Raw genomic sequence first — 23,305 nt, 5'->3', positions numbered from 1 at the left:
ATCAGCCTCTCTCAGACACTTGGGTTCAACTGTGCATTGTATAGATTGGTACAATATCTTGTCCATCACTGCACAATCGTCTCCTTATTCATGTTCACTTCGTCAGTCTCATCTTCGATCACCATCTGTTTCGGATGCCGCTTCCTATTAATATTCCGAATCATCTTATACCTCCTTGGTTTTACATTCGCCGTAATACCTCTCTGTATCTTCCTACTGCTCCTTTAGCCATTTTGCCTTATCCTTTCTGGCTGCTTTCCTTACCTCATTGTATTTCACCCTATATTGATGTTCCACCCTCTCAGAAGCATCCCTTCTGATCTTCAGCTCTCTCTTCTCTTGGATCAACTTCAGTGTCTCCTGTGTAGTCCACTTCTTATTGATCTTCTCTTCTTCCAGAACAGTCTGGTCAATTACCTCTTCTATCACCATGGCTATCCCTTCAACTCCCTTATCTAGGTCTTCCTCTGCGGTTGTATTCCTGATCTTCTCTTTGAGCTCTGTACGCATTCCCTATTTTTTCCTCACCTAACCTTGCCACACCTCTTTTCTTCTTAAACTGTATTTCTTGAGTTTTATCTTGATGTTCACAATGAGTAGACCGTGGTCCGAGTCTATATCCGTTCCTTGGAAAGTTTGGCACTGTTGTACTGATATTATCCATTTTCTTCTTATCAAAATCATATCTATCATGTTCTTGGACTTCCCATCATTCAATCACCATGTCCACTTCCTACCGTCCTTCTTTTGGAATCTCGTGTTGCAGATCACCATCTCATGCGCTGTAGCAAACTCTAGTAGTTTCTCACTTTGTTTCTTTCTTTCTCTGTATTCTACTCTTCCCATGACTCTCTCTCAACCTTTATTATCTCTTTCTTAAAGTCTAGGAGTCTGAATTCAATGGGAATTTTGTCATTAGTTTTAACAGAAAAAACTACTGACTCCTATTTAATAAGCAATATATTCTGCTGAAATAGGCTACCATTGGGATGTATGCCCTCCTAAGATGCAGCGCAGAGTTATTATGGAATGTGAATAATTTCTTATTTATAATGATAACTTCCAACTTTGTTTTCCAGTCTTCTCTGATGACCAATACATCTCCCTTCAGTATCTCCTCCGAATACGTCTTTGTCAAGCCTTTGTAGAATAGCTCAATCTCCTCCTCCATACTGTTTGATGTGGGTGCATACACCTGAATGACTGAGATGCTGAATGATTTCGCTTTGAATCTCGCTACCATCATTCTTGCACTCACTGGTTTGTATCCTAACAATGCTCCTCTAGCTCTTTTGCTAAGAAGGAATCCAACTCCTGTCTCATGCTTTGTTTCGTTCCCTGACCAAATGGCTTCGCAACTGCACATCTCTCCCAATGCTGTCCAACACATCTTCACCCATCCAAGTATATCACACTGGTATAGCTCCATCTTCTTCCAAAGCAGCTCTAATTTTCCAGTTGCCCACAGTGTTCAGACTTTCCATGTTCCAACTGATAGCATATGCATTAGTTGTAATTTTCTTTCGGTAGCCAGCTTACCAACCCAACCCCAATCACTCAATTGGTGTCATAGACTTTGTTTATCCATGTGATGTCTGAGCTGGCATCTTTTATCATTTAGTCGCACGGTCATCAGATTTCATTTGCATTGCTGTGTCACAGTCAGTGCATCGTCATGCATCTTACCAACCCTCCTCCTTTACTCAGGCGTCGGACTGGCATGGGACCCCCAGAAGCTTCATGGCAGAGTTGGAGAGAAAATTGCTCTCTCTAAATACATCAGAGGCATAAATACCAGCAAGGTAGAGGCATTATTTAAGATAAGCACTTAAGTGGACACAAGAACTAAGGGCTATTAAGTGGCCATCAAGAAGTTTAGGCTTGAAATTAGATGAAGGTTGTAAAAAGCAAAGGAGAGACATTCTGGAAAAGCCTTTCAAGGGAAGCAGCAGGGACAAAAAAACCTAAATAACTTCAAGATGGAGCCTAGTAACTTTATTGAGGGAAATGTATGATGGGACTGCCTATAATGTCACATGACAGCCAGTCATAAATATCTTCAATGGTTACAGGTGGGACACTAGGTGGGTAGGACTCTGAGTTGCTACAAAGAATTCTTTCCTAGGTATGTGTTTGGTGGTGAGTTTTGCCCATATGTTCAGGGACCCATTGACAGTCATATTTGGGATCAGAAAAGAATCCCCCCTCCCCCATACAAATTAGGAGAGACCCTGGGACTTCTTGCCGCCTTCTGCACCTTGGAGATGGGCCACTTCCGGGGTTTAACTAGGGCAAATCGATTAATTCTTGGTAATCAGAAATCTTTTAGTCATGATTTGAGAATTTAAGTAATTCAGCCAGAAGTTATGGGTCTACTACTGGAGAATGTGTGTGTGGTGGGAATGAGGGGAGGGGCGGGAGCTTCTGTGGCTTGCAATGGAGAAGATGACCATAATTGTCCCATCAGGCCTTAAAGCAGAGACGGGCAGGATCCAGCTCAGGGGCCAAATCCAGTCCACCAAGCCTTTTAATCTGGCCTGAGCCCTCCCCTAGGGCAGGGAGCTGTGACACTGTAAGCAGCCTGCCTTTTCCTTGTGGTTCTCTGCACTGCAGCTTGGGCAGAGCCTCATGTGCTGCTCCTGGCCCAAGGAAAATCTTTCCGCTCCCATCGCCTGAAAACTGGCTAATAGGAGCTGAAAGATTTTGCTGAGGGTGAGGACAAGGCACTAAGCACCCCTCTGCCCCCAGCCCAGAGAGTCATGGGAACAGCCAGTGGACTGTGGCTGCTGGCAGGCAGGGATGCCTGCCTGAGAGTGGTGCTGTCCAGGAGCTGCTTTGGTAAGTGCCTCCCACCAAAGCTTGCCTCTGGGACCCCAATCCAACTCCCTCTAGACCCTGTGCCCTCTCCTACATGCCTTCCCCAGGCTAGAATCTTCCCTGGCACACAGACCCATCCTGGACCCTGCACCCCCTGTATTCTGTTTCAGGTCACAACCCCTCCTTCACCCAAACTCCCCCTCAGATCACACAGCCTACCCTGAACCTCAATCCCCTACCCTGGGCTTCCTTCTACACACAACCTCCATCCCAGACCCCACCCCTCCTCCATAGAAAAATGCATAGAAAATCTTGGAGTGGCCCCTCATCAAAAATTATTGCTCATCCCTGCATTCAAGTCTAGGAATCTGAATTCAATGGGAACTTTGTCACTAGTTTTAACAGAAAAAACTACTGATTCCTATTTAATAAGCAGTATATTCTGCTGAAATAGGCTACCATTGTGATATATGCCCTCCTAAGATGCAGTGGAGAATTATTATGGAATGTGGATATTTTCTTATCTATAATAGACGCATGGAGGTAAGTGAAGGCAGAATGTGGTTTGTTAACTAATTAGTACTGAGAACAATGTGTGAAATAGGTACCAGTACAAATTGTTATTCTCATTTTTACTGAAGGGAATTGCAAGATAGAGTGAATTACAGCAAAATTTTCAAGAATACCTACCAAAATTGTAGGTATTGCTGGTTAGAAACCATTTTCAATATTTCAATTCTTTTATCCCAAGTTGAGAGGAAAGGCTGAAGCTTAATTTTTTTTGAAGAAGAAAATTATAGAAGAAAAAATATTTGAGTCTGTTGAAAGATTTCATTTTCATACATTTAAATTTCAGCCCCTTTTATTTTGTGTAGAAAATAAGTAAATATATTTTGAAATTAAGTCATTTAAACAAACTTTTTCATTCCAAACACGTTTAGAAAATGTCCTCCCCAAATTTTCGAAACAAAATGTCACCAAAACGATTGTGAAGAAAATTGGTTTAGTCAAAATGATGTTTTGCAAGAGAAACGTTTTAATGAACATTTTCCAACCAGCTATAATTTTTGGATACCCAGTTTGTGACACCTTGGGTGTGTTTATATAACCCACACACGTACGTGTGGTTAACTGTCCCATGTAGTGGCACCTAGAACACTTCACAGAAAAAGAATAAGCATCCTTGAGAGCCAGCTGGTCTTTAGGTCAAGCTGTAGAGGCGCCTGCAGTAAGCTCCAGAGGTCCCACGTGCAAGTCTGCCTGTGCTCAGTTACATTTACACTGCAGTTAAGACATGCATAGTTTGTATCAGCTGATTTGGGCTGTTTAATCATGATACGGATGTCCCAGCTCAAAGTGCAGCCTGAGTTCTGGGATGTTTCCACTGTTAAGGGTCCTACTGCCCGGGCTTCATCCTGAGTCCAAAGATCATGATTGGAATTAAACTGCCCTTTAGCCTGAGCCATGAGTCAGCTGGCCCAGGCCAGCTGTGGGTTTTTAATTGCATTGTAGACACGTCTGTAGAGCCTGATTGTCACAGGAGAGAATTTGCAGCTCCCATTCACTTCAGCTGCAGCCACCTGGTGCTGTGGCAAACTGAGTGATTAGATGACTATTCCAAAGAGAAAGATACATAACATCAGTGGACTCTTTTGAAAATTCAGTCCAAGAGATATACTCAAGGTCAAAGAGTTTTAGAAGTAAGGAACTCCTGACTCCCTATCCTGTTTTCAGATAACTAAACACTCGTCTGCACACTGCAGGTGATAAGCCTTAAATTTTATCACCACATTAAGTGTCAGCAAGATACGCCCACTCTCTTTTGCAAAATAAACACAACTGATGGAAAATAATGTTAATGCATGGTTTCAAAACTACTACTGAAAACTAGGTTCAAAGATGCCCAATTTTTGCTGATTCCATACAGACAAGAACAAATGAGTTTTCATAAAGTATCAAGATTCTGCTCTCATTTGTTCTCTGCTTTGTGGATACACTTTGCATCAATAACACATTTACTTTAAGATGCTAGTTTCTTTACATATAGCCTACAGATACCAAACTCCATGTTATGCTTCACATTTAATAGTCCTACATCTCACAAGACTTGTTTTCTAGGAAACAGGTCCTATTCAACATATGCCCATCTCTGTTTCAAAATATGAATGTTTCAGCAATAGCTTCTTTCATCCTGTGCTTATATGATTATTTCTGCTAACAGAGGGACCCATTGTGACAACCAGTTTAATTAACTATACACTCACCTGATGTTAAAATAGACCAATGAGGTACATATGCTGGTAGCAAATTTACTTAATTTATAGAAACCTTCTGAACTGCTTTAAAATGTTCCCCTTTCTGCTCACGTGCTTGGCTTTTTGCTGCATTTAATCGTATTACAGTCACAAAGGAAAAGCAGACAGATATCTGAACTTGTAACAAAGGTCTTACATGAAAACAGTTAAAACCATTAGTTTACTTAGCTGCTTGTTTCTCCTTCAAAAAAGTAACCTTATAGTATACAGCCCCTTTATCAAATAACACTCCATATTTTAATATTTGCTCCCAAGGAAAGATCGGACGCTAAACAAATTACAGTGATGACGGTCATCATAAATACCTAGATAGATAAGGTGGGTGAAGTATTTATATGACTTGCTTATCTGAGGCAATATCTTTTCTATAGGGCTGTCAAGAGAAAATGAAGAAAACTATCTAAAATATATAATAAATTTCAATTGGTATTTTATTGTTTAACAGTTCATTTAATTGCAATTAAGTTTTTTAATCATGATGAATTTTTTGAGTTAATTGTGTGAGTTAACTGCGATTAATCAACAACCCTGCTTTTAGTACCACACCCACCAGGTCTCTCTCTAACATCCTGGTACCAACACGGCTACACACTGCACACAACAATAGACAGACAGAGGAAGTCTGAATTTTGGGTTGTTTGAAATCTGGCTATGAATCTGAATTTTGTGGCCCATATATTTTTACTAGAAGGGTCTTCTGTCCATTGTAGAGGACTGGCTGGACAAGGTACGTCTGCAGGTTTCACCCACCAAAGTTTGTCAAGCTTACATGTATCAGTGTATAGTATGTGGAGTCTTCAGGATTATTTAATGTTTTGGGTTTCCGTGGTCTCCTTCGGGGCCGCTGCAGATGATGAAAATCCTCTGTTTTTGTGGCAGCTATAAAAAAAATACACATGTTCATTTATTCACAGGATGAGAGAGCATAGCAAAAGCATAATAAGAGAGAAACTTTTCTTTGACAGTGGGAAAAACCACTTTCAGCTATTTTTGCACTTGCAAAAAGTACATGTTTTGGGTATTTCCTGGACAAGGCTTGAAAGACATGTGGATCTGTGAAACTTACCTTCAACACTGCCCATAAACACAGATCACACAGAATTTGCCACACTGGAATGGACCAATGGTTCCTCTAGTATGGAACACTCTCTCTAACACTTGCTAATGTTGGATGTTTCAGGGAAAGTTGTTGGGAACTGATGACCAGGTATTGCTTTGTGTCCTTCGTCCTTTTCCCTGTCTTGCATGGAAATGAGTACATTCCATTACAGACACCAGTTAAATGCTCCGATTTTTCTGCGTCCTAGTTAGGTGCGTTTGCCTGTAGATTCAGTTGCACTTTCATCTTCCAGCCTCCCTATTTATCTGTCCCTTAATCTAATATAATTGAAAATATAGCTGACAGGAACCGGAATTATTTCATCTCCCCGTACATATTAAAGCCAGGGCTCTCTGTAGTTGTAACCTGTACCTTACAGGCATTCACAAGAAACTGAACATTGGTTGCCAGGTAGAAAATAGGAGAACTAATATTAGACCTTTATTTCTGGTAATGCGTATTCCTCTTTTATATGAAACCAAACAGCCTTAAGACTTATTCATGTACAGAACTCAAAAGCAGGTAAGATATAAACATTGTTCTATGCTCAGTCTGACTTTCTCAATGCAACAAGTCCCATTTTATTTTACTGATGAAAAGGTTGATTCTTGGAGACCAAAAAGAAAAAAAAGTAGCAGAATTTACACTTGATTATTTTAAACGAAAGAAGTGAGCAATCCTGCATGTAAAAAACGGTTACTTCCAGAACTGTGAAAGAGTAAGAAATATTGTGAGGTACTGATCTCATTCTCCAGACCTTCTACCACTGTGAATATGGCAGATCAATGTGTGCCATATTTAATGGGACATGCTACAGATAGTGCTGGTTGGAATACTTGTTAAAATGTATTTTCATGAAAAGATGTGTTTTGTCAAAACCAAAACTTTGCAGAGGTAGACCAGTTCAGACAAAGATTTCTGAGTTCCAGTATACAAAAAAATGAGAGAAGCAGCTAAAATTAAAAAAAGGCCCTTGTCTGCTGCAAAAATAAACATATTTCACACACTTTTGTTTCATGAAAACATTCAGAAGGTTTTGGTTTCATTCCAAATGCAGAATGAAACCAGAATTTGTCAACAATGCAAGTCACCATGAAATGTATTTGTCATTGCCTGCTCTGCTCTGATTTCAGAGTTAGACATTGGCATGTGAGACGCATTGGTTGGTAAATATGAAACCAAACAGAAAATAAAAGCTCTGTGGACAGCTTCAAATTACTTTTTAAGAAGCACACAGTGATAGTGACTCTTCTGTATGGACGTGTCAGAAGTATTAATATATGCTGAGGTTCTCCATATCCATTTTAAACACTCGTACGCAAAATGTGCATCACTGGAAGATTAGTCCAATGGCTAGGTCAAGACCAGGTCCTTTTCTTGGTTTTGTGCACAAAAGAACCCTTTGTGATTCAGCCTCTTCACATGGAAAGGGAGAACCAGGCACCTCTGCATCAGTGTCCTCTTTCCTTGAAATCCATGGGGGACTCTGTGGCTGAGTCTACACTAACAAGTTCTTTTGAAAAAACCAGGCCTTTTCCAGAAGAACCCACAGGGTGCCTACACCCACAATGGGCTCTTTTGATCTGAAATTGAAAATGCAGCACTTTTTCTGGCGGCCCTCTTCCTTTCCCAGATGAGGAACAGCGCCTTTTTCTGACAGATTCTTTCAGGGGTGGGGGACCAAATATGTGTAGAAGCCCAGGGGGCCCTTTGTTTGAAAGAACAGTCCTCATGGCACTGGATTTTTCACTTCCGGGCCCGTTCCTTTGAAAGAGCAAGGGCCGTGTGGGCGTTCTCTATTGAAAGAGTGGATCAATCTTTTCATCTGCTTTGTTGTGTCCAGATGCAAGCCGTCAAAAGACGTTTTTTCAGAAGAGACCTTTGAAAGATCACTGTAGTATAGACATAGCCTGTAGGCCCGAGGAGCCAGGAGAACACAGGGAGTGGGTAAGACAGGGGAGGAGAAGTGTTCCCTGCATGCTGAGTGCTTGGGCAGCTGCCCACGAGAGAGTCAGGGGCCACCCAGCTGATTAGCAGAGCGCCCACAGTGGGCAGCACGTGTCTTTGTTGGTGATGCACATCTGCATCTGCCTTGGTGCACAGAACAAAATTTATTCTGCCCATGGATGGAAAAGATGACCGAGAACGTTGGGAGTACCACTGTGCCTCCTTCCCCCCTTGCGTTCAGCATCAACACTAGAGGAAATTTAATAAATCCAGAGGCAGTTATGGAGCTTCCTTCACACTGGGGTGGCCCCATGGTAGGCACTGTCGAGGAGCCAGTAGCAGTGAAACTGTATTGGTGCTATGTTAATAGGGACTTGGGCCCAGCTGAGGGATACTGTGAGAATACAGGGCCTCTGCATGGATGGCACTGTGTCGCACTTGCAGGGTTTCAGGCTCGGCCCCATGTCTTCTCTGCCTCACAACCAAAGAATTTGGAGGCAACTCCATGAGTGAAACCTCGGAGTGTTTTGGCCCATGCATGCACATTGTGCGTGAGGGCAGGATCTGCCTCACAATGGCTTATTCACATCGCTAACTACTGTTAAGTATATTCCACTGCAGAAGCCATCCATTGATGTACTGCTGCTCTACTTGCAGTGAAGTTTGCTAACAACACTCAAGTGGGTAAGGAAGGAAAGAACGTATTTTGTTCTCTATGGGCATGTCTGCAGCACAGTTAAAAACATGTGGATTGCTCCTGACAGCTGAATTGGGCCCACTCGGCTGGGGCTGTGGGCCTGTTTAATTACAGTATAGATATCTGGGCCCTGCAGTTCAGGTTCCCACCCAAGGTCAAGTGTCTACACAACAATTACACAGCCCTTTAACTGGACTCCTGCAAGCCCAAGTCAGCTGGCCTGGGCAAGCCATGGATGTGTAATTGTGGGGTAGTCATATCCTAACAGCTCACAGAAACTTCTGTTTTACTCTGGGGAGACAATATCTAGTCTATCTGCATCAGAACACCTTTTTAACCAAGAATATAGCACAAGTATTTATAATGAGAAATGATCACAGTGCATCAATGGTGACACCTGAAAAATTAGCTGTATAAGCTTTTGTTATGTGTGATAAATAAAGGCTTGTAAAGGTCACTGGTATATTGAGGAGCCAGGAGGAATAATGTTAATTTAAACTCTAATAGGGTAATGATTCCATTTATTGTTTCAGCTTCTGATCTGAAATGCAAACTGCTCCTAATGTAATGAATGGACTATTATCTCAACATTTTAACTCTTAAAAAAAGAACAATAGTATCATTCAAAGTCCGGGGATAGCTAATTCACTTTAGATAATGAGATTTGCATACAGCTAATTCATTTCACTAAACTGAGATTAAATATCAGTCATACTTTCATTTAAACTGATGTGCTGCGCCCAATACAGATACATTGGGTATGCTTCTGTTTTTACTATGATGCTGGTTTTACACTGATGCAATTCACCTGGTTTCACTGGAGTTACAGTCGATTTACACAGATGACAGTCAAGTCCAACGTATTTTATCTGCAGGCGTTTAAAGCAGAAATGATGAGTAAAAATCTTTTTCATGTTACGGTACCTAGACCAAAATTCTCTAGTCTGAATTTTCAAAAACTGCATTGGAATGATAGCTATGATCCCATAAAATCTGGAAAAAATGAACTGAAATGGGGGACAGTAGGAAAAGCCCAAGAAAGTTGAACTATTTTTAATAGTAACACATGAGAGCATTACCCTATATGTCATCACATTATTCAGTCTTATCTGACACATCATCACTCTCAAATACCAACAGTACATTTTTGTTTCAGAATAAAACTATTCCTATCAAAATTATGTGTAAGAGTCACTCCTCCATATAGCTGCTCTGAACACTACTCTTCCTACACTCAAAAATCATTTTAGAGATCAAAAGGGCCCAGTAAGATAATTTGCTTTGATTACTGACAATGACATTGCTAACAAGAACATCTTTTTTTCTAGACCTAAATCATGTGAAAGATTCTGCCAACACAAATATCTACATTATACTTTCCTTACACGTCTAAATTTGACTTGAATGTCTTTGCTTCATGGATGAGATAAGAGATCAAATGGTTCACGTTACTTCCTACCTTCCTCCTTTTTTTTCCGCTTCTATAAATCTCTGGCACATGGAAGTCTTTATCTCCCACACTTTCATCAAATGGAGCTCTCCTTCGACATAACTACACCCTCACCCCCATAAAAAAAAAAAAAGGATTAAGCACCAGTCTTTCAAGTTTCATGCAGCCTCTGCTAGCCCCAATACTGGCTGCTGCAGAAATTTTCTCTTTCCATACATCACTTCCTGCTACATAACACAGAGGTCAATGGAGTAACTCCAGATTTGAGGAACACCAGTGTAACTGAGGGAGAATTTGAGTAGCAGTAATTGAGATTATAGCCATAGCAGCAATAAAGGTCTCAGGAACTTTACATGCTGCAGTACTGACATCTGAGACAATGAAAAAAGAAGTCAAGGGGATCAAATTATTATACTGGAGGACAGCAGGCCCCTTAAGAAGATAATCCTAAAACACTGAATTTCCCTTCTTTGTGAAGCTCCAAAGAAAGCCATAGATGAGTGCGGATTTATTTGTCAAATTATCCAAGATGTAAATTCCGATAATTCACATGAAGTTACAGCCCTTGCTCACGTACTCAGTCAGCTAGCTAATGGTTAATAGATTTCTTTCTCCTCTTAGTTTTGCATGTTCTTTTTTAATAAAATACAGAAACTGTTGTTGGTATTTGTAACATGGGACAACTCATTGCTCCAGTGACCATCCGTCCCATATTGGGCAGGACGGTTGTGACTTTTTTTTTTTTAAAGGGGACTCATTGTCCTATAATTGCTCCCCCTTCCCCAGCCTCAGGGAAGCAGAGGGGAGAGCTGGCAGCTGCGGCTTTCTTGAGGTTCCCGAGAGTGCTGGCCACTGCCATCTCCTTCCCAGCTCCCTGGGGCTTGGAGGATCTGCCCCTCCCCACCATATTTGGGACAGGGAGATATGGTCACTCCACTCATTGCACAAAGCAATCAAATCTGCTTTTCATTAGTTGAACTTTTACTTACTAGGTTTGGTTGGAAGGCAAATTACACTAATGAACCTTACAGAAGGTGAATTTCTGTGTACTTGTTTTCCAGGCATTCTGTACACGACTGCAATGGGTGATGAGACAAAAAGCAGAAGCAAAATCATCCTTTATCAGGACAATTAAACTTTGCTTCTTGAGTCTGTCTCTCTTGTGGTACTTGGTCTTTCCAAAGTAAGTTGTAATATGGCATAATTTTGCCCAGTGCTTTATGTGCCTCTAGGGACAGCTGACCATCTGGGCTTTATTTCTGCATATTTGAGAATTAAAATAATACCTTCTAGCCAACTTAAATATTTCTAAAGCACATACCCTTGTAATAGTCAGGTATTACTTGTACTAATATAGTACTTTTAATCGCTAGGTTCAAAGCACTTTACGAAGATGGGTGGGCATTGTTATCCTTATTTTACTGATGGTGGAACAGAGACATTGAAAGGTAAAGTGATTGCTCAAGGTTACATGACAGCAAGTCATTAGCACAGGCAGGAATAGATGCTGCATCTCTGACTCCCTGGTCTCCAGACCATGGCTGCCCATATGCTCATGGTGTGGAAAGAGGACACCAGTAGTGACATACACTGATGTATCCTTGGGGAAAGATTTTAGAGGGTAAGGAGAATTTTGAATAAAAAATGCTGATGTCACACAAAAACCTTACATTTATCAAGACTGTCCCATCAAGAATACAGCCGAACAGCTAAAAACAACACGATTCTGTTTAGACAACCTGAGTGCACACCATGAATACAATCAGAAACAATCAATAGCTAATCAGGCAAAACAAAGAGGTTTTCCTTCAGTGATTTAATTTTTTTTTAATTTAACAATAGCATTCAGTGTACTCTCTCCTCAGGCAGGCAAATCTTATGTGCTGTCTGGGCATAAAACACACTACCCAAATTTGTGCTTAAACAACTCATACTTAGATGTTTAACAAGGACAAGCTAGGACTCCAGAAAGTATGGCCAAGATTTATGTAGGATCGAGGTGGCCAACTCCATGAACGACTATGTGATTGGAATGACTGACAGTTGCCATTAAGAAATTAAAGACATCAGAATCTACATTTTTGCTGTATTGTCTGTCACCAAGGTACAAAAACTAAACAGTGGCAGAGTTAGCTCAAAAGCCGTATTACTTTCTTACCTGCCCTTATTCATGCAAAGTGCCAAGTGACCTCAAGATTTGGACCAGCTACAGCCCTGACTTTTGTTCTCATTGGTGGGCACTTCTCTCCACCATCTCTCTCCATGAAAGCAGTGGCCAGAGCCTTGAGGTGAAGAGGCTGAGCTGGGGTGCGGCGAAAGCCAAGTGGGGTCACAGGGCCCACAAAAGATTAATGTGGCCCTGTGGGAGCTGAGCACCCCTCTTTTTCTGGTGGTGCTTGAACCCCAAAGCATACCAAGAGTCGTCGCCTGTCTACAGCTGTATGTTCTGAACGAGGCCACAGGAATTCTTGGAAATTGGGATGAACATCTCTACATTAGTCAGAAAGATTTATGCATCCACTGCTGAAGTAAGAAAAGCTGGAAGAAGGGCCAGTAAATATCACTTCTCCTTAAGGCCCAGCAGCAGCTGCAGACTCCTGATGTATTGCAGTGGTTCTCTCTGACTAGAAGAGCTGTTCTGGCACTGCTCCTAGGTGCCAACTTCCAAGTGGCACTGAACTGCTGTTTCTTGGCTGCTTGGGAGAACCAGAAATGTTTTCCTCCAGCAAAACGGCTAGGGTTGCTACTGGATGCATTAATTGACACATTGCTGCCACAGCACGCAAACGGACTCTGAAGGGGCGCTACCTCAGGAGTGCCTCCATGTGGCAGGATGCAGCATCACTCTCCTTTTTTCACCCCCAGCTTCCCTGCAGGCTGACCTTGGTGAGTCTTCAGGGGGTTAGCCCTTTGGCCAAGTCACAAAGTCCTTTTGGGGTAGTAAGGAGTCTAATGAACAGTCTATTTTGCCCTCACCAGAGTCTTCTGGCCTGGCTTGGGCCCATTAAATCCAGCCTTTCCTTCAAGCTACCAGATGAACCCTGTCTATTTTGGGGGGTTTCTGTCTCTTTACATAGGGCTGTATGGGAACCCAGGCCCTCAAAACTCCAGATTCCAGCCCAGGGACCCTCTACATAACAGCCACATATTGCTCGATTCAGTTCATTGCTACTTCTTTCCTGGGCCTCTTCCCACCTGGTTCCTTTTAAATTTACCCTTATCTCAAGATAAAGGTTCTTGAGTCCTCCTTCTGCAAACCCAGCTATGTAATACACCGGCAGACACAAACTTTGGCTACCCCTCGAGCTCCTGCCCAGGGCACAGAACCTTTTTCCACATGGCTGGTACCAGCTAGGAATTGACCTTGTAGGCACCACAGCCTTTTTTATCTGGACCAGGTGGACTGTAACTAGCTCTTCTAGCACTTTGAGGATCAGGTCTCTCTAGATTTCTAGATGGTTGCTTCATTGCTGCCACTCTAGGCAAGGCTGGAGGACCCATCTTTACTGCTCTTTTCCTCCCACCTTGCTGCTTTTTGGGGTGGGGTGTAGTAGGACTACAGGGCCTTCTGTAGAGAGCCACAAAGATCAGGTACCGTTCATCACACAGGACCTTTACAGTAGCCAAAAATGACTGGCCACCAGAAGTTGGTTATCTTGCTTTCTCCTAGCTATGACCCTGTGCTGGGCAGTTGTTTGGAATAGGGCAGAACAGAGGCTTATGAATTCTGGGCTGTGCCTACACTTGAATTCCTCTTTCAAAAGAGACATGCAAATGAAGGAAATTGAAAATGCAAATGAAGCACTGATTTACGTATCTGTCACTTCATTTGCATAATCTCTTTTTGCAAGAACTTCTTCCGAAAGAAAGAAAGCAGTGTAGACGGGACACTTCCGAAAGTAAACCCCATCTTCGAAAGAATGCTTCTTCCTGAAACAAAACAGGAAGAAGGGTTCTTTCGACAATGGGGTGTATTTTCAAAAGAGCCTCATCTACACTGCTTTTTTTTCTTTCGAAAGAATCTCTTTTGAAAAGAGATTATGCAAATGAAGCATAATATGTGTAAATCAGCACCTCATTTGCATTTTTGATTTCCCTCATTTGCATGCCTCTTTTGACAGAGGAATTGAAGTGTAAACACAGCCCTGGTGATTTCCCCCTCCACCTGGGTAACTCACAAGACGCTAATTATACCAATATTCTGATATTTTAAAGCGGCAGGATTGTAACCTCAAATCAGGGCCGCCCATGCCTAGAACCCTCACTGCCTTGCATACTGGGCTAGGCCTGAAGCTGTGTCACAGCTCCTCATGCCTTACCAGGGCACAGAAGGGGTAATCTTGAGTGGACGTTTTGTACCCATTTGATTTTCCTTCTCAAAGTAGAAAAAGTCTTTAACGGAGCCTTTGTACCTCCTCTTCCATTTAGTAGTGATGGGCAGCATCATTTTCCTGGAAGGAGGTACACAGTGCAAGTCCTGTTGGTGGTTCATTTTGGGAACTTTCCGCAGATTGCTCATCCCTTTTTGTAAAACTGTTACAAAGCTTCTTTACGATCTACTTGAAAAACCTGCTCAAACAAGATTATTTTGGTTTTCTCAACACAGCTGCATTTCTTAAAAAACTGCATATTTTGCATTCTTATTAAATTGAATGGGGCGGGGGGGGCTGACAGCCACTGTGGGCCCTAGGGCAAGGTGGGAGGGGGGCCTAGCTCCACCCCCCAGAAGGGGCAGGGTCAAGGGCTGAAGGGGTGGGGCCAAGGGCAGTCAGCCTTTAGTGCTGCTCAGGCTGCAGTGCTGCCCCCCACTCCTCCTCCTCCCAGAGCTGTGTGGATCGGTGAAGCAGCAATGCCTCAGTGTTTCCAAGGGGCCTGGTGCTTCAGGCCTCTGTGCAACTGCCCCCCTCCTCCCACCCTCTTTGGAGGGCCTGAACTGAATATGCTTTAAGGCCTTTTATAGTGGCACAACCACATCAGTCAGTTCTCCTGCAGCCCCTTACCTTCTGTGGTCAGTAGAACTACAGTTTTCTGCAAACGAAGTCTAAGAATGTTATCTTTGGAGCAGCTAAGCTGTCAGAATGAACAATGCCAGTCTATTTGTAGATAAAGGAAGACATGTTCCTGTTTGGCATACACAAGGCACTTCTAGAATCATGCATACAGCTGTAAAATGACACATTAACCAAGTGATGTTGAGGGAAATGATCATTTGCATCATCATAGTAATTATATAAATCTAAATGTCATCCGATTTAAAGCCAAACAAAGGGCCAGCAGTCATTGTCATTCACTGATTACTACCTTTATTGGGGAAGGGACAGCAAGGGAGCTGCTCAGCGTGTAAACTGCATGAAAGAAAAAGATAAAATCCTTGCTTCAAAATGTGTAGGAAAGAAGATGAGGCAGCTTCTTTCCTCATTACAAATAGTATATCACTTAATGATAGACCTTATATGTGTGGCCTAGTTAGCCATACAATAGCTAGCTTAGTTTACTTGTTCTGTTTTTTCCCCCTGAAATGCTAATATTTTCATAAAGAAAAATTCAAAATTCAGTTTAAGGTCTGTTTCTAGGTAACTGGTGCTTGCATGCAGTATCTTTGTTCTTTGGACATATAGGGCACTACACTGCGGAATAGTATGCAATAATTCAACAGAAGAAGCAGATGGAATAGGAATACATTTCTTATAATCTACTTTGCATTTTTACATACAGTACCTTCAGAAAGAAACCAATTGGCAATGTCTTCTCTATGGTAAGTACTTAAATGGAAACCCATATTTTCCCACATGTATTCTGCATATCCATTTCACGTAAGCTGTAACTATAATGAATGAACAGTTATTGGGATGTGCATACAGGTAAGCATTGTTGAGAGACTATCTTACTGAAGCTAATATGCTAAGCTGAGATGCAAACTATTTTGACTTTTAAGCTTTTTAATTACTGCAGAATTTTTTCTTATTACAATGCATTGCATGCTCCATCCTGTCTGTGCCTATCTGATACTGGAGCTTTGCTGGTTGTGCACAGGACAGAATTCCCAATGTGATTAAATACATTCCCTAAGTGAATGTGCAGGAGCCCTCTTCTCTTCATTACTATTCAACAGTAACATTAATGATCCTTTAACAAACTGATGAGGGCTAATGCTCCCTCAAGACTGGAGCAATACTGAATGAGAGGGAGGCCAGCTGGGCTTTATAGCAAAGCCACATCAGGGTGAGGAGAATTAATAGAATTTCATACATAATTTGTGAATAGAACTCCTGACTCCCTGATCCTGGCTTTAATCCAGTCAAGCGTCCTTTACACTAGTAAAACTACTCATTGAAAGTTCATTGCGCAGCAAAAGCCACCTTGTTCACTTAACTGTGATAATCTTAAGGGGGAAATGTTCGTATCAACTGCACAGTACATGCAAGTTTAGCAAACACAACTGAAGCTCACAGTTATGAATACCAGGGCTATTAACGGACTGGTTAACTATACACCTCATTCGTAAGCAGAAAAGTACATAATGAGGTAGCAACAGAGACAAAAAAAAAAAAAAGCAAACAGTATAGTTGTTAAACATAAACTACTAAAAACAAAGGGAAAAGTTTTAGAAAAGATTTGACAAAGGAAATGGTTTCTGGACTTGTTTCGTTTAAATTAAAATAGCTAAAAACATTTTTCTTCTACACAGGAAAGTTTCAAAGCTGTATTTAGTCAAAGTTCACCTGTAACTTTTTGAAACATAATATTTTGTTCAGTTATGAATATTTCAGAGTTATGAACAACATCTATTCCTGAGGTGTTTGTAACACTGAGGAAACAATGACATAGGTTTCAACAATGTAAAATATTTTGTGCACTATATTGTTGTGGCAATAATTAAAATTCTGTTTAGTCAGCTGACACACATCTCAAAGTGTTTATGGCATCTCTGAGACAAAAATCCTCTTCTCAGAGAAACACTTCTCAATGTGTGTCACCATTGTCCTTAATGTGTCAGCACTGTCCTTCATTTACAATCTGCAGCTACACTCTTAGGCTCCCAGAAGCTGGGTTCCTCAGTGAGCTACACACCACATTGGGTTATACTTTTGTAAAATAAAGACAAAAACAAGATCACTTTTGTTAAAAAGTATCCACAACCAAGTGGCAAAGATTCCAAGGCAACAAACATGGACAGCAGGTATCAAAGGCCAAGGCAAGCTAAACCTTCACTAGCCCAGGCCATGGCCCCACCCATGTTCCACCTGAGGCCCTGCTGCCCTCCCCATGTCCTCTGAAACCTGCAGTGCCGCAGCTGTAGCCAATGGCCTGGAATTCAGGCTGTGGTGGATGTGCAGAAGGGGAGGATTAGCTTCCCCAAAGGGAAGAGTCACCCGCCAACCACGGCCACAAGTTCATAAAGATGGGCAGGACCTGGTGTGAAATGGACCAGGAATGCACCAGCAGTGGGAGAGGGTGGTGCAGCAGCTGCTGAGGAACTCTATACCATACCAGGATTCTCCTACCTAGGGAGAATGCTACACCAGCTGGATTCACCAGCTTTAAGGCAGTTTTGTGACCCATAACAAAGCTGTCCTGCTGGAAGAGAGAATCAGGCTCTAAATTCATAGTTTTGACCAAAGGGGTGTGTGGGTGTTGGCAGTTAGCACGTATATGGGACAATTTATACAGCAATTTTCAAACTTCTTTAATTGGGAAGTAGTCACTGTCTTCCCATTGTTGATGGGGAGATTGGAGCTGGGGGCAGGGCATAGTTTGGGTTTAGAAACTATCTCGGAGAGAGTGATAGTGGACTGGTTTGGTGTGGTTTCACTTTAAAGTAGTAGAACATTAAGACTACGGCTACACTACAGAGGTATTTTGAAATAATATTTCAAAACAGCTATTTCAAAATATCTTATTTTGAAATAACACAGCTACAGATAAAATGCATTTCAAAATAGCACTCACCTATTCTGAAATAGCATTTTTGAACACATAGGTTGTGGCCACAATAGCCCCCTCCTTTCAGAAGAGGCATGGTAATGAGGGATTTCGGCTGATGCTAATGAGGTGCTCCATGAATATGCAGCACCTCATTAGCATAATGGCGGCCACGCACACTTCGAAAGTGCAGCCTTCGAAATGCACGCCTCCCATGTAGCTGGGGGCCTTTCGAAACCACCCCGATTTCAAAAGCCCTTTCTTCCAAAAACCAAATAGGAAGAAGGGGCTTTCGAAATCAGGGGGTCCTTTTGAAAAGCCCCTGGCTACACGGGCAGCACGCATTTCGAATTTATCACTTTCGAAGCATGCGCAGCCACCATTATGATAATGAGTTGCTGCATATTCATGGCAGTGCCTCATTAGTATCTGCTGAAATCCCTCATTACCATGCCCCTTCTGACAGGAGGGGGCTAGTGTGGCCACAGCCTATATCATGGTCAAGAAACAAATTGTGATTGCCCTTTGCCTTATGTGTTAATACTCTTATACACAGTCTTGTTCTCAGTAAACTTTTCCCATTCTCACAATTCTACCCTTGAACTGCATGTGCTTTACATCATAACTCCTCTCCATGTACTATACGCATCTGGCCTATTTGCTGACCTTAGCAATTCAATCAAAATCTAAGCACAGGCAAATTGAACTTCTTCTGACCACTCTTCTGCAGCATCTATCTGAGCCCTCTTGCAAAGGCCACAGCTTGAATATAAAATACAAACTTTATGTTTCGGGTCACAGGTCATTTTTGCTGTGTTTCGAATGTGTGAAAGGTATTCTGATGTCTGACACCAGTCCAAAACACAAGCAAACAAATAAAAAAAACTTTTAAACTTTAAGTGAAAAATGCAATAAAATGTTTTCTTTATAGATCAGAATTCTCAGAGATGTTTATTCTTCAAATTATAGGTTGTACCTCTGAAAAGTGGCACGCTCTGGTCTGGCAACATCCCTCATGCAGCAGGAGGGCACCCACTCTGGTCTCCCAAATGAAGAGGGGCAGTGGGTCTGGGTTCAGAGGCAGCATCCCCAGCAGCCCCGTGTGGACGAGGCAGGGCCAGGGTGCCAGAGTCCCACAGTAGCCCTGTGTGTCATTGAGGCCGATGTGCTGGTGTCCCCCCAGCAGCTCGACATGGAGCCAGCAGACCCGCGCAGAGCCAGGGTGGAGGAACTGTCACTAGAAAGCTAATGTCTCCTGGAGCTGTGGATCCCTCTGTGCAGGCCTTGTTTTGTCAAAACCTACATTACATTTCTTTGTGAGAAATGGATTTAGTTTTACTTGATAATGGGGAAAATCACGGTCCCAATAATACTAGGATCTGACTCAGAAAAATGGTGTGACGGTCACCACAACAGGTTCAAAGGAGATGATGTAACCAGGGTGAAAGTAAATTAAATTTCTTACAGGTACTGGCTGATTGCAACCTGAGTCCCTTCTAGCTCTTTAAATAGCTCCCTGCTGGCTTCTGCTGCAGCTCAGACAGGTCTTGTTGGAGCTGCACATCAGGGCACACCCACTTTCTTTCACTTTTGGGTGTAACACTTTCCACCCTTCTTACCATAGAAAAAAACCTTGGCATTTAAAAGGAAGTAGAGGTATAGGCAAAGGCTGCCTTATGAGGTTGTACAAACGCTGGTGGGGCAGGGAAGATTTTCAGATGCACACAGGTGAATTAAGTGCCAAACATAGTGAGTTTCAATGGGAACTGGGTGCCTACTTTCCTTTGTGCTTTTGAAAATCACCTTCTGGATCTCTACCAGGTGCTAAATATTGTGATTTTATTGGATTTGGTGGAGGTACTCCAGAGTTATATCAGTGTAACTGGACAGAATTTGGCCCGTTTTGTAAAGTGCAGAAACATATTAGTATATACTTCCATCAGAGTTCACTTGAGTTTTTAACCACTTTCAAGTGAGATCTTTTCCTTACTGGCAAAACAGCCCTCATATTTCCCTCTCTCTGTCTCTCTTATCTGTGTTCTGAAGAGAAATGCTTAAGAAGCATTTGCTATTTTCAAAAGAATGTGTCTTTAATACCGTCTTATACAAGGAATTAGCCTCATACTGTCAAAAATCAGTAAAATATAATGAAGAATTCAGCATAAACCTACTAATGAACATGAACACTGGTATATTTAAAATGACGGTCCTCCAGTCCTGGAATGGAGTTTTCCATTTGATGTTTGCTCTCTCTTGCAGATGCCAGTTGCAGAAAAAAGCTGCAACAGATTGCTGGGGATTAACAAGGAGGAGCCTTTACATTTACAAGGCCCAGCTCTAATGTACACTGAGGTCCCTTTATGACATTTCAGCACTGTGAAGTGCCCTTAAAGTGGGAGTAAAATACACTCGTGTACTTTTAGGCCCCTTTCACATTGTCAGAAGGATGTAAAGGAGCTCAGATGTACATGAAAACCAGCTTCATAATATTACAGTGGCAATAATGTAGTTTGATTTGAACAGTGAAGGGCAAATTCTAAGCCTGGGCTATGACCTGACTATTTGATGCAACAGAATTAGAGGAGACCTTCCCACCAGGTTAGGGAACTACTCAGCAGAGCCAGCCCTAAACCAAAAGGCAAGAGTAGTTTCTACAGATCCATATGCACCTCTCCATGTTGGGCAGTCCGGATGATCTGCATAACAATCTCATCCTTGACCTCCACCCTGGCTCTTTCATTGGCTACCTTCATTTGTTCCAGGTTTACTAGTATCCAGGGACAGCTCTGGGGACCAAAGATTCATGGTTTCCAAAGGATATGTAACCCCTATGCTTCCCCCTACAAAGCAGAACAGCAGTAGTAATCATGCAACTGTAACTGAAGTGGTATTTGTGGAGAAATTGGAAAGGGTCCAGAAAAGAGCAACAGGAATGATCAAAGGTCTAGAGAACATGACCTATGAAGAAAGGCTGAAAGAATTGGGCTTGTTTAGTTTGGAAAAAAGAAGATGAAGGGGGGACATGATAGTGGTTTTCAGGTATCTAAAAGGGTGTCATAAGGAGGAGGGAGAAAACTTATTCTTTTTGGCCTCTGAGGATAAAACAAGAAGCAATGAGCTTAAACTGCAGCAAGGGAGGTTTAGGTTGGACATTAGGAAAAAATTCCTAACTCTCGGGGTGGTCAGACACTGGAATAAATTGCCTAGGTAGGTTGTGGAATCCCCATCTCTGGAGATATTTAAGAACAGGTTGTCTATCAGGGATGGTCGAGACAGTACTTGGTCCTGCCATGAGGGCACGGGGCTGGACACCATGACGTCTCAAGGTCCGTTCCAGTTATAGCATTCTATGATTCCATGATTCAATGAATAAATAATCAGAGGGCAGAAATAAATGCTAGTCCACATGGTTTTATGGAAAATAGGTCATCTCAAACAAATCTGATTTTATCCTTTAACAAGGCATCAGGTTAGGTAGCAGTAACTTTGTAGGTGTACTATATTTTGCTGAAGCATTTGACTCCAGTACTGGTTGACATTATGATTAAAAGTTACCATTATAGCAATCTCAACAGAGCACATGACAAATGGATTAGGAACTGGCTAGCTGACTGCTGGCAAATCTCAATGAAGAATCATCATTGAATGGGAGAGTCCACAGGGGTCGATTTAGGCCTGACAGTATTCAACATTTCAATATAAATGGTTCTGGAAGTAAATATGAAATGACTGCTGATAAAGTCTGTAGAAGGCTAAAGAGCCATGGAATGATATGAAGCGATGAGAACAGAGAATTCAGACAGTGTGAACTGGGAGCTGAGCTCATTTCACCAATATACATTACCACAGTCAAATGTAAAGTCGTACATCTAGGAACAGGGAAGGGAGGTTGTAGTTACAGAAGGGGACCCTGGTTCCTTGAAAACTGTGACTCTTGAAAAAGATGTAGGGGTCATAATGGACAAACAACTCCATGTGAACTCCCACTGTGATGCTGTTGCAAAAAGGGCTACTGTGATCCTTAGATGTATAAAAGGGGAAGTAGAAGCAGGAGGGGATTGTACCTCTGGATATGACACTGGGGTGACTGGCAGTGGAATAAGGTTCTGCAGTCCACATTTTTAAAAGGATGTTAAAAAACTGGAGAAGGAACAGAGAAGAGCTACAAAAATGAGCTGAGAGCTGGAGAAAATGCCCCCCAGTGATGAAGTGTTCCAGACCTGCTGATAGGAGTGGGCGGGTGGCAGCGGTTGGACAAAGGGGACAACTGTCCCAGGACTCAGTGGTTCTAAAGGTCCTGGAGCTCCCAGCCACCACTACTACTGTGGCAGCAGTGGCAGCCAGAGCACCAGACCCTTTAAATCTCTTCTGGAGCACCAGATGGTGCATTCTGGGTGCCTGAGGGCTGCTGGGAAGGAGCAGCCTCAGTGCCGTACACTCTGGTGGTGCTGAGGACTGGCTGCCCCAGCCCTTGCCCCTTCTGCCTGAGGCCTCACCCCTTCTGGGATTGCAGAGCTGGGGCCCACTAGCCCAGAGGCCCAGCCAGTCTGCTGGCTCCCCTGAAGAGTTCAACTTGTTTAGTTTATCTAAGGCTGTGTCTACACTATGAGATAAAACAGAATTTAAGACAGTTCGATATAACCACATGACTGTCTTCACTGTAAATACCATTAGCTTGATTTAGGGAGCACTAATATCGTTGGAACCTGCAGGGTGTAGTGCCGAGTTCAAATTTAAAAGTTCAAATAAAGGCCGGTGTGGAAAATGCCACATCTTAAAATCGAATTTATTAGCCTCCAGAGGTGTCCCATACGTAACCCACAATGCCCCTCAGTGCTCTGCTTTGGCCGCTGCTCTCCAGGCGTGCAGGAATTAGGTCACAGGAGGACTGCACATTTCAAATTGGGACCAGGAAGCCTGTGGCTATGAGGTCATGTTTGTATGAGAGCCTGAGAAATGTCTTTCATTCTTTGCTATTAGTGCTGTGAGCACATCTACCCATTACAAATGGTCCCTGCAGGGAGTTCATGGTTCTGTCTCTACACTTGGCATTTTTT

The 23,305-nt window shown here is 42.4% G+C and overlaps 1 protein-coding gene across 1 annotated transcript in view; it reads right to left on the bottom strand.

Annotated features, from left to right (window-relative positions):
- Nucleotides 1–23,305, bottom strand: part of MYO3A (myosin IIIA) — a 175,920-nt gene that overhangs the window by 6,798 nt on the left and 145,817 nt on the right. Inside the window, exon 33 of the mRNA XM_074986283.1 lies at nucleotides 5,902–6,011. Within this exon, the coding sequence (XP_074842384.1) occupies nucleotides 5,902–6,011 (110 nt within the window). The remainder of the gene's footprint in view (nucleotides 1–5,901; nucleotides 6,012–23,305) is intronic.

The sequence above is a fragment of the Carettochelys insculpta genome, chromosome 2 (genome assembly GCF_033958435.1).
Source record: "Carettochelys insculpta isolate YL-2023 chromosome 2, ASM3395843v1, whole genome shotgun sequence".
In the NCBI taxonomy this organism is placed as follows: domain Eukaryota; kingdom Metazoa; phylum Chordata; order Testudines; family Carettochelyidae; genus Carettochelys; species Carettochelys insculpta.
The sequence above is the reverse complement of the archived record's forward strand: the minus strand, read 5'-3'. Positions and strand labels throughout refer to the sequence as shown.